At 40.8% G+C, this 10,956-nt stretch overlaps 6 protein-coding genes and 1 pseudogene across 6 annotated transcripts; 4 read left to right on the top strand and 3 right to left on the bottom strand.

Annotated features, from left to right (window-relative positions):
- Positions 1–220: 220 nt before the first annotated feature.
- Positions 221–711, bottom strand: LOC119077553 (histone H2A). Its single transcript, XM_037184763.1, has one exon. The coding sequence runs from the start codon at positions 650–652 to the stop codon at positions 278–280; it is 375 nt and encodes a 124-aa protein (XP_037040658.1). The 5' UTR covers positions 653–711; the 3' UTR covers positions 221–277.
- Positions 712–859: 148 nt separating this feature from the next.
- Positions 860–1,234, top strand: LOC119077568 (histone H2B-like). The gene is made up of 2 exons (XM_037184778.1): positions 860–950; positions 1,047–1,234. The coding sequence occupies exons 1-2, from the start codon at positions 860–862 to the stop codon at positions 1,232–1,234; spliced, it is 279 nt and encodes a 92-aa protein (XP_037040673.1).
- Positions 1,235–2,658: 1,424 nt separating this feature from the next.
- On the top strand, positions 2,659–3,460 carry LOC119077551 (histone H1-like). Its single transcript, XM_037184761.1, has one exon. It carries the CDS (start codon positions 2,842–2,844, stop codon positions 3,382–3,384), a length of 543 nt encoding a protein of 180 aa, XP_037040656.1. The 5' UTR covers positions 2,659–2,841; the 3' UTR covers positions 3,385–3,460.
- A 511-nt stretch (positions 3,461–3,971) lies between these two features.
- LOC119077567 lies at positions 3,972–9,983 on the bottom strand (annotated as a pseudogene).
- On the top strand, positions 4,736–5,171 carry LOC119077564 (histone H4). The gene has a single exon (XM_037184774.1). The coding sequence runs from the start codon at positions 4,805–4,807 to the stop codon at positions 5,114–5,116; it is 312 nt and encodes a 103-aa protein (XP_037040669.1). The 5' UTR covers positions 4,736–4,804; the 3' UTR covers positions 5,117–5,171.
- LOC119077559 (histone H2A) lies at positions 5,692–6,163 on the bottom strand. The gene has a single exon (XM_037184770.1). It carries the CDS (start codon positions 6,121–6,123, stop codon positions 5,749–5,751), a length of 375 nt encoding a protein of 124 aa, XP_037040665.1. The 5' UTR covers positions 6,124–6,163; the 3' UTR covers positions 5,692–5,748.
- On the top strand, positions 8,184–8,915 carry LOC119077555 (histone H1-like). The gene has a single exon (XM_037184765.1). It carries the CDS (start codon positions 8,237–8,239, stop codon positions 8,906–8,908), a length of 672 nt encoding a protein of 223 aa, XP_037040660.1. The 5' UTR covers positions 8,184–8,236; the 3' UTR covers positions 8,909–8,915.
- Positions 9,984–10,956: the final 973 nt, after the last annotated feature.

Below are 10,956 nucleotides of genomic sequence, written 5' to 3'. Positions count from 1 at the left end.
TTTGCCCTACAAGAATTCTTGGGCTGAAGCCAGTTTGTAAGTTTCTTATGAGTAGCAAGGCAGACTAAAATAAGTTGGGCGACATGTCTCATCTTCAGTCTCTATCCACTCTACATATGTATAACTTTAAAATTATAGCTACAACATGCAAGCGATGACGAACTGTTTTGTTTTCGTATTATTCTATCGAATGATTCAATTGTTTTTCGTCAATTTTTTGGTCGCCCTTAAAAGGGCGTTTTGTAGGTATACTCGATGTTTCCAGTACACAGGGCATTTAAGCCTTCTTTTCGGTCTTTTTCGGCAACAAAACTGCCTGAATGTTGGGCAGAACACCACCTTGGGCAATGGTTACGCCCGACAACAACTTGTTCAATTCTTCGTCGTTGCGGATGGCCAACTGTAAATGACGTGGAATGATTCTGGTCTTTTTGTTGTCACGAGCTGCGTTACCAGCCAATTCCAATACTTCAGCAGCCAAATATTCCATCACAGCTGCCAAATAAACTGGAGCACCAGCACCGACACGTTCGGCATAGTTGCCTTTGCGTAATAATCGATGAATACGACCGACTGGAAACTGTAATCCGGCACGGTTCGAACGAGACTTTGCCTTTCCCTTAACTTTTCCACCTTTACCACGGCCAGACATTTTTAGATTTTTTTTAATTTACTTGTTTACAGCACGAAACTGAACGACTGAATGATACTGAATGTACTCGTCTACTGTCTTTATATGCACGTTTATTCAACCATATGGATGAATGGGCGGAGCCATCTCGTTGAACAAAAGTGAATATAAAAGCGAGCACGAATGCGGCAGTATTGACAGTTTCACTGAGTATATCGTTGAGTAAACATGCCACCAAAGACAAGCGGAAAAGCTGCGAAGAAGGCCGGCAAGGCACAAAAGAACATTTCGAAAGGCGACAAGAAGAAGAAACGCAAGCGTAAGGAATCTTTTATGCCATCTACATCTACAAAGTGTTGAAGCAAGTGCATCCAGACACTGGTATTTCGAGCAAAGCCATGAGTATCATGAACAGTTTCGTTAATGATATTTTCGAAACGCATTGCTGCCGAAGCATCTCGTTTGGCTCACTACAACAAACGATCGACCATCACCAGTCGGGAAATTCAAACCGCTGTTCGTCTGTTGTTGCCTGGTGAATTGGCCAAGCACGCTGTCAGTGAAGGCACAAAAGCCGTCACCAAATATACCAGCTCCAAGTAAATTGATTTAAAAAAAAAATGGTTTCACATTGAAATCTCCGACATCAAAACAAACGGCTCTTTTCAGAGCCACCATTTCATTTACGAAAAACATTTTGAAATCAATTCGAATTCAATAATAATACACACACAGAAAACCGAATAGAAATAGAAACAACACCAGTCGCAATACTTTGTTTCTCCACCTTTTTATCTAACTGTAATGGAGCTGATTTTGATATTATTATGATTATTATGATGGTCGTTGAGTTTAGGCTATTGATCAGACAGTTTCTTTATTCCGTAGTGATGGGACACAGACAAAGTTCGAATGCAATGTCGCTCATCCACACAATCCCCCGTTTATAGAAATAAATTTTAGATAAGATCACAGTCTCCGTTAGAGCTGCGATGCATGTTTATTTTTGAATTTATTTTCAGTCTCTCTCGTTCTGAACAGATCTTGAAATATATATAGGACAGTCAAAACTAACCTGGAATTACGATCATTGATATATTGGGCATCCGTCAACAGGGTTAGTGAACAATGGTGTGTGCATGAGAAATTCAAAAGCACTGTAACTCACATTCAATGTATGTTGTGTGGAAGCTATATGTGGCTTTGGCTGCATCACTTTCCGTTCGAATTTCATGGCGCACCATTATTGTTTGTGGTCATTTTACTGATTACTCAATCAGGGTGAAAACATTTCCTAGACACACAGTTCTAGACGAAGGCGTTAACCGTCATAAAAATCGAACAAAACTTCTTGTAAGTGGTGGCTCGTGAATGTCTGGTGTGCTTGTGCTTTGTATGTCGGAATGAATATTTTCTATGGATCGAAAATGGTGAAAAAGTTGAAATGACCATGGACGAGGATTAGAGAAATGTCCGAACGGCCGCAGAGGGTCCAAATGAAAATAATTAATTAAATTGAAATTGGAAAGAGTGTTGGGTCAGCGCCATAAAATCTAGAGAATGTAGTGCCCCTTAAAACCATTAAATTTTTCTACACACAGCCAATTGCATGCGGATTTTGTTACTGCATTCGATGCATGTAACTCCAGGGCTGCCTAAAACCACTGTGGGCAATCGCTGGGTCCCGATAGGTCATTAATTTGACTTCTTTAAAAAATTAACATTCGAAGTTCCGATTGCACGTCTGCAATAACGCACTCGATTTCCATGCGACATTGACTAGCTTTCGACGATCGGATGGCTTCACGATTAAGATTAGAATGTCGACTTTTCAAATCCATCACAAAATCCCGAAAGGCTTTCGGCTTTCCCTAAAATAATTAACAATTCCTGCAATCGTGTACGGTTGGGCTACTTTGTACAAAATTTTGTATCGTGTTATACGGACATGATGTTGTTTCCGTGAGGGACTAATGTTTTGTCAGTACCACATTGGCAGTGCATTTTTCGAATGAATTATACGCAAATCGTGTACAAATTTTACGCTTTCAAATCGAAATCAAACAAAACATTTATTAAAATGGCCGATACTGCTGTGACCGAAGCTGCTCCCCCAGCCACCTCATCTCCGGCTGCAAAGAAGAGCAAAGCTGCTTCTGCTGCATCGAAAAAAACCACGAGTGAAGCCAACTCATCCGCCAACAGCCGATATGGTTAATGCTGCTATCAAAAGCCTGAAGGAACGTGGTGGTTCATCGTTGCAGGCAATCAAGAAGTACATCACAGCCAATTACAAGATCGATGCCGAGAAACTATCGCCATTCATCAAGAAATACCTGAAGAGTGCCGTTACCGGTGGCAAATTGATTCAAACCAAAGGCAAGGGTGCATCTGGTTCATTCAAACTTTCTGCTACTGTTGCAAAAGCAAAGTCCGAATCGGCACCGAAGAAAGCCGCTGCCAAGCCCAAGAAAGCTAAAGCAGCAACCGGTGAAAAGAAACCGAAAGCCAAGAAAGCTGCATCTCCAGCTAAGAAGAAGCCTGCAGCCAAAAGTGCTGAAAAGAAGAAGAAAGCTGCAGCACCAGCTAAAGCAGCAAAGAAGGCTGGCTCCGTGAAGGCACCAAAAGCCCCAAAAGAAAAGTCAACGAAACCGAAAGCTGCCGCTAAAAAGCCAAAAACACCAAAACCCAAGAAGGCAGCTCCAGCCAAGAAAGCAGCACCAAAGAAGGCAGCTGCACCAAAAAAGAAGTAAATTCCTAAATTCACGGGAATTTTCGCCAATTATAAATTGCAATGATCCAATTGCATTGAAACACAGCCCTTATTAGGGCTACCAAATTTCTAACGAAAACGTGCAATCCGTTTCGATTAATAATACACAATTTACCTCGAAACTATATACATATAACTACCGCCGCACAGAATCTGTCAGAAAATAACAATTTTTTGTTGACTCGTTCGTTAACGAAATTGAAAATGTTGAGAATCAGAAGGTTCTCGTACAACTAACTTATTATGACGTAAGCTCGTCATGCAATTAATTTAGGACTAATCACTCTACCTGCCTATCGACGAACATCACATAATTAAAATGTTGGGCTGATTTTCGAACACAAAGACCTATTATTTATTACGTAGCCTCGTCATGCAATTAATTTAGGACTATAATCACTGCATGTCTATCGAGCATCACATCGGCTAATTTCCTGATTTTCGAACACAAAGATTTTACTCCCTACGGTCATAGAATGAAATTTGAAATATCTGCACATAAAGAAGTTTGAATGGTTTTTGTATTATTGTTATACTGGAAATGAACGTATCGTTTTTCGTTACGAATTTGTTGGTCCTGAAAAGGACCGATTTTGATTGTAGGATGATGTCGTCGTGACTTTACATCTTAAGCACGTTCACCACGAATACGTCTGGCCAATTGGATATCCTTTGGCATGATGGTAACTCGCTTGGCATGGATTGCGCACAAATTGGTGTCTTCGAACAGACCGACCAAATAAGCTTCGCTGGCCTCCTGTAGAGCCATAACAGCCGAACTTTGGAAACGTAAATCGGTCTTGAAATCTTGAGCGATTTCACGAACGAGCCGTTGGAAAGGCAATTTACGAATCAACAATTCGGTGCTCTTTTGGTAGCGACGAATTTCTCGCAATGCAACGGTACCAGGACGATAACGATGTGGCTTCTTAACTCCACCAGTTGCTGGTGCACTTTTACGTGCAGCCTTGGTGGCCAATTGTTTACGTGGTGCTTTGCCACCGGTCGATTTACGTGCAGTTTGCTTTGTACGGGCCATTTTTTTTTTAAATTGTTGTTTACTTGTCAACGATCAGAAACAGAATGAAGAGAGCGCAACACATTCCCCTCTATTTATATCATTTCGTAGACTCGTTGTATGGCACAGAATGTTTGCATTTTCCCAACTTTGTCGACATGAATCGGAAAATTTTCTTTTTGATTTTCCTTAATTTGGTCGACAGCAAATAGAAAATCGAGAAAAATCGAAATTTGGGTGGAAATTGCACATTTTAGCCGAAAAACGGAAAATGCAAGTGGAGGGGAGAAGTGTATATAAAAGAGTGCGTACCGCTTGCAAAACATTCAGTATCGATTTGGTCGTTGTGTTGAACAGTTCGAATAAAAAATAAAATAGAAAAATGACTGGACGCGGTAAAGGTGGTAAAGGTTTGGGAAAAGGAGGCGCCAAGCGTCATCGCAAAGTTTTGCGTGATAACATCCAAGGTATTACGAAACCAGCCATTCGTCGATTGGCTCGTCGTGGTGGTGTCAAACGTATTTCTGGTTTGATCTACGAAGAAACCCGTGGTGTTCTGAAAGTTTTCTTGGAAAATGTTATCCGAGATGCAGTCACCTACACGGAACATGCTAAACGCAAGACTGTAACAGCCATGGATGTCGTTTATGCCTTGAAACGACAGGGACGTACATTGTACGGTTTCGGAGGTTAATTCTGCGTTAAAAGATCCCAAATGACGCTCTTAAAATGGCCCTTTTCAGGGCCGCCAAAATCATAAATAAGAACGATTCGATACTCACTTCCAAACATAATAATACAAAATTGGTTCGTGTAGTAAATGCACTGCTGACAGATTAGATGAATAAGATTGTGGGGAACATAATGTAACAAGAAATAGAATTTCGAATGACGCCCGAATGTTTTGTTTTCGATTGGGCTCTAATAATAGCACTAAAAGTAGGGAAATTAGTGTGTAAGAGAAATGCTCGTATTAACATCGAAACACAAACAAACAACGATTGAAGAGACCCATTCAAAATTTGTACACAGAACAGCGCGTCTGACTTAATAAGGTGACAATAACAAATCTGAAATTTTCTAGGCCATGCGATTTGCGCCACATATTAACTTGAATGTCCTCATTATAGTATACCCTACTCCTCCCTTTTCGCGTTATGCGGTCGTTGTCAGCAACTTTAAAATTATAGCTGAAAAGGAACACTGCAAACTGTTTTGTTTTCGTATTATTCTATCGAATGATTCAATTGTTTTTCGTCAATTTTTTGGTCGCCCTTAAAAGGGCGTTTTTTCGGGTATACTCGATGTTTCCAGTACACAGGGCATTTAAGCCTTCTTTTCGGTCTTTTTCGGCAACAAAACTGCCTGAATGTTGGGCAGGACACCACCTTGGGCGATGGTTACGCCCGACAACAACTTGTTCAATTCTTCGTCGTTGCGGATGGCCAACTGTAAATGACGTGGAATGATTCTGGTCTTTTTGTTGTCACGAGCTGCGTTACCAGCCAATTCCAATACTTCAGCAGCCAAATATTCCATTACAGCTGCCAAATAAACTGGAGCACCAGCACCGACACGTTCGGCATAGTTGCCTTTACGTAACAATCGATGAATACGACCGACTGGAAACTGTAATCCGGCACGGTTCGAACGAGACTTTGCCTTTCCCTTAACTTTTCCACCTTTACCACGGCCAGACATTTTTAGATTTTTTTTTATTTACTTGTATACAGCACGAAACTGAACGACTGAATGATACTGAATGTACGCGTCTACTGTCTTTATATGCACGTTTATTCAACCATATGGATGAATGGGCGGAGCCATCTCGTTGAACAAAAGTGAATATAAAAGCGACGTACGAATGCGGCAGTATTGACAGTTTCATTGAGTATATCGTTGAGTAAACATGCCACCAAAGACAAGCGGAAAAGCTGCAAAGAAGGCCGGCAAGGCACAAAAGAACATTTCGAAAGGCGACAAGAAGAAGAAACGCAAGCGTAAGGAATCTTATGCCATCTACATCTACAAAGTGTTGAAGCAAGTGCATCCAGACACTGGTATTTCGAGCAAAGCCATGAGTATCATGAACAGTTTCGTTAATGATATTTTCGAACGCATTGCTGCCGAAGCATCTCGTTTGGCTCACTACAACAAACGATCGACCATCACCAGTCGGGAAATTCAAACCGCTGTTCGTCTGTTGTTGCCTGGTGAATTGGCCAAGCACGCTGTCAGTGAAGGCACTAAAGCAGTCACCAAATATACCAGCTCCAAGTAAATTGATTTAAAAAAAATGGTTTCACATTGAAATCTCCGACATCAAAACAAACGGCTCTTTTCAGAGCCACCATTTCATTTACGAAAAACATTTGAAATCAATTCGAATTCAATAATAATACACACACAGAAAACCGAATAGAAATAGAACAACACCAGTCGCAATACTTTGTTTCTCCACCTTTTTATCTAACTGTCATGGGGCCTTTGGCATTGATTTTGATATTATTATGATTGTTGTACGGTCGTTGAGTTTAGGCTATTGATTAGACAGTTTCTTTATTCCGTAGTGATGGGACACAGACAAGTTTCGAATGCAATGTCGCTCATCCACACAATCCCCCGTTTATAGAAATAAATTTTAGATAAGATCACTCTCTCCGTTAGAGCTGCGATGCATGTTTATTTTTGAATTTATTTTCAGTCTCTCTCGTTCTGAACAGATCTTGAAATATATATAGGACAGTCAAGAAAAACGGGGCTTTTGCGAACGTCCCTTCTGGAACATGAAATTTCTATCGAATACTAACCGGAATTACGATCATTGATATATTGGGCATCCGTCAACAGGGTTAGTGAACAATGGTGTGTGCATGAGAAATTCAAAAGCACTGTAACTCACATTCAATGTATGTTGTGTAGAAGCTATATGTGGCTTTGGCTGCATCACTTTCCGTTCGAATTTCATGGCGCACCATTATTGTTTGTGATCATTTTACTGATTACTCAATCAGGGTGAAAACATTTCCTAGACACACAGTTCTAAACAAAGGCGTTAACCGTCATAAAAATCGAACAAAACTTCTTGTAAGTGGTGGCTCGTGAATGTCTGGTGTGCTTGTGCTTTGTATGTCGGAATGAATATTTTCTATGGATCGAAAGTGGTGAAAAAGTTAAAATGACCATGGACGAGGATTAGAGAAATGTCCGGACGGCCACAGAGGGTCCAAATGAAAATAATTAATTAAATTGAAATTGGAAAGAGTGTTGGGACAGCGCCATAAAATCTAGAGAATGTAGTACCCATTAAAACCATTAAATTTTTCCACACACAGCCAATTGCATGCGGATTTTGTTACTGCATTCGATGCATGTAACTCCAGGGCTGCCTAAAACTACTGTGGGCAATCGCTGGGTCTCGATAGGTCATTAATTTGACTTCTTTAAAAAATTAACATTCGAAGTTCCGATTGCACGTCTGCAATAACGCACTCAATTTCCATGCGACATTTACTAGCTTTCGACGATCGGATGGCTTCACGATTAAGATTAGAATGTCGACTTTTCAAATCCATCACAAAATCCCGAAAGGCTTTCGGGTTTCCCTAAAATAATTAACAATTTCTGCAATGGTGTACGGTTGGACTACTTTGTACAAAGTTTTGTATCGTGTTATACGGACATGATGTTGTTTCCGTGAGGGACTAATGTTTTGTCAGTACCACATTGGCAGTGCATTTTTCGAATGAATTATACGCAAATCGTGTACAAATTTTACGCTTTCAAATCGAAATCAAACAAAACATTTATTAAAATGGCCGATACTGCTGTGACCGAAGCTGCTCCCCCAGCCACCTCATCTCCGGCTGCAAAGAAGAGCAAAGCTGCTTCTGCTGCATCGAAAAAACCACGAGTGAAACCAACTCATCCGCCAACAGCCGATATGGTTAATGCTGCTATCAAAAGCCTGAAGGAACGTGGTGGTTCATCGTTGCAGGCAATCAAGAAGTACATCACAGCCAATTACAAGATCGATGCCGAGAAACTATCGCCATTCATCAAGAAATACCTGAAGAGTGCCGTTACCGGTGGCAAATTGATTCAAACCAAAGGCAAGGGTGCATCTGGTTCATTCAAACTTTCTGCTACTGTTGCAAAAGCAAAGTCCGAATCGGCACCGAAGAAAGCCGCTGCCAAGCCCAAGAAAGCTAAAGCAGCAACCGGTGAAAAGAAACCGAAAGCCAAGAAAGCTGCATCTCCAGCTAAGAAGAAGCCTGCAGCCAAAAGTGCTGAAAAGAAGAAGAAAGCTGCAGCACCAGCTAAAGCAGCAAAGAAGGCTGGCTCCGTGAAGGCACCAAAAGCCCCAAAAGAAAAGTCAACGAAACCGAAAGCTGCCGCTAAAAAGCCAAAAACACCAAAACCCAAGAAGGCAGCTCCAGCCAAGAAAGCAGCACCAAAGAAGGCAGCTGCACCAAAAAAGAAGTAAATTCCACCGGGAATTTTCGCCAATTATAAATTGCAATGATCCAATTGCATTGAAACACAGCCCTTATTAGGGCTACCAAATTTCTAACGAAAACGTGCAATCCGTTTCGATTAATAATACACAATTTACCTCGTAACTATATATAACTTCCGCCGCACAGAATCTGTCATAAAATAACAATTTTTTTGTTGACTCGTTTGTTAACGAAAATTGAAAATGTTGAGAATCAGGAGGTTCTCATACAAATAACTCATTATGACGTAAGCTCGTCATGCAATTAATTTAGGACTAATCACTCCGCCTGCCTATCGACGAACATCACATAATTAAAATGTTGGGCTGATTTTCGAACACAAAGACCTATTATTTATTACGTAGCCTCGTCATGCAATTAATTTAGGACTATAATCACTGCATGTCTATCGAGCATCACATCGGCTAATTTCCTGATTTTCGAACACAAAGATTTTACTCCCTACGGTCATAGAATGAAATTTGAAATATCTGCACATAATTCCTATCCTCTGACATAAAGAAGTTTGAATGGTTTTTGTATTATTGTTATACTGGAAATGAACGTATCGTTTTTCGTTACGAATTTGTTGGTCCTGAAAAGGACCGATTTTGATTGTAGGATGATGTCGTCGTGACTTTACATCTTAAGCACGTTCACCACGAATACGTCTGGCCAATTGGATATCCTTTGGCATGATGGTAACTCGCTTGGCATGGATTGCGCACAAATTGGTGTCTTCGAACAGACCGACCAAATAAGCTTCGCTTGGCCTCCTGTAGAGCCATAACAGCCGAACTTTGGAAACGTAAATCGGTCTTGAAATCTTGAGCGATTTCACGAACGAGCCGTTGGAAAGGCAATTTACGAATCAACAATTCGGTGCTCTTTTGGTAGCGACGAATTTCTCGCAATGCAACGGTACCAGGACGATAACGATGTGGCTTCTTAACTCCACCAGTTGCTGGTGCACTTTTACGTGCAGCCTTGGTGGCCAATTGTTTACGTGTGCTTTGCCACCGGTCGATTTACGTGCAGTTTGCTTTGTACGAGCCATTTTTTTTTTAATTGTTGTTTACTTGTCAACGATCAGAAACAGAATGAAGAGAGCGCAACACATTCCCCTCTATTTATATCATTTCGTAGACTCGTTGTATGGCACAGAATGTTTGCATTTTCCCAACTTTGTCGACATGAATCGAAAATTTTCTTTTTGATTTTCCTTAATTTGGTCGACAGCAAATAGAAAATCGAGAAAAATCGAAATTTGGGTGGAAATTGCACATTTTAGCCGAAAAACGGGAAAATGCAAGTGGAGGGGAGAAGTGTATATAAAAGAGTGCGTACCGCTTGCAAAACATTCAGTATCGATTTGGTCGTTGTGTTGAACAGTTCGAATAAAAAATAAAATAGAAAAATGACTGGACGCGTAAAGGTGGTAAAGGTTTGGGAAAAGGAGGCGCCAAGCGTCATCGCAAAGTTTTGCGTGATAACATCCAAGGTATTACGAAACCAGCCATTCGTCGATTGGCTCGTCGTGGTGGTGTCAAACGTATTTCTGGTTTGATCTACGAAGAAACCCGTGGTGTTCTGAAAGTTTTCTTGGAAAATGTTATCCGAGATGCAGTCACCTACACGGAACATGCTAAACGCAAGACTCGTAACAGCCATGGATGTCGTTTATGCCTTGAAACGACAGGGACGTACATTGTACGGTTTCGGAGGTTAATTCTGCGTTAAAAGATCCCAAATGACGCTCTTAAAATGGCCCTTTTCAGGGCCCGCCAAAATCATAAATAAAAACGATTCGATAATCACTTCCAAACATAATAATACAAAATTGGTTCGTGTAGTAAATGCACTGCTGACAGATTAGATGAATAAGATGGTGGGGAACATAATGTAACAAGAAATAGAATTTCGAATGACGCCCGAATGTTTTGTTTTCGATTGGGCTCTAATAACAGCACTAAAAGTAGGGAAATTAGTGTGTAAGAGAAATGCTCGTATTAACATCGAACACAAACAAACAACG

Source organism: Bradysia coprophila, unplaced genomic scaffold (assembly GCF_014529535.1).
Source record: "Bradysia coprophila strain Holo2 unplaced genomic scaffold, BU_Bcop_v1 contig_239, whole genome shotgun sequence".
In the NCBI taxonomy this organism is placed as follows: domain Eukaryota; kingdom Metazoa; phylum Arthropoda; class Insecta; order Diptera; family Sciaridae; genus Bradysia; species Bradysia coprophila.
The sequence above is the reverse complement of the archived record's forward strand: the minus strand, read 5'-3'. Positions and strand labels throughout refer to the sequence as shown.

What these genes read in the sequence shown, in the direction of transcription:
- LOC119077555 (XM_037184765.1), top strand. Translation starts at nt 8,237, where the DNA reads ATGGCCGATACTGCTGTGACCGAAGCTGCTCCCCCAGCCACCTCATCT.
- LOC119077564 (XM_037184774.1), top strand. Translation starts at nt 4,805, where the DNA reads ATGACTGGACGCGGTAAAGGTGGTAAAGGTTTGGGAAAAGGAGGCGCC.
- LOC119077559 (XM_037184770.1), bottom strand. Translation starts at nt 6,123, where the DNA reads ATGTCTGGCCGTGGTAAAGGTGGAAAAGTTAAGGGAAAGGCAAAGTCT.
- LOC119077568 (XM_037184778.1), top strand. Translation starts at nt 860, where the DNA reads ATGCCACCAAAGACAAGCGGAAAAGCTGCGAAGAAGGCCGGCAAGGCA. An exon ending in CAAGAAGAAGAAACGCAAGC is followed by an intron (nt 951 to 1,046) that starts GTAAGGAATCTT and finishes TATCATGAACAG; the next exon opens with TTTCGTTAATGATATTTTCG.
- LOC119077553 (XM_037184763.1), bottom strand. Translation starts at nt 652, where the DNA reads ATGTCTGGCCGTGGTAAAGGTGGAAAAGTTAAGGGAAAGGCAAAGTCT.
- LOC119077551 (XM_037184761.1), top strand. Translation starts at nt 2,842, where the DNA reads ATGGTTAATGCTGCTATCAAAAGCCTGAAGGAACGTGGTGGTTCATCG.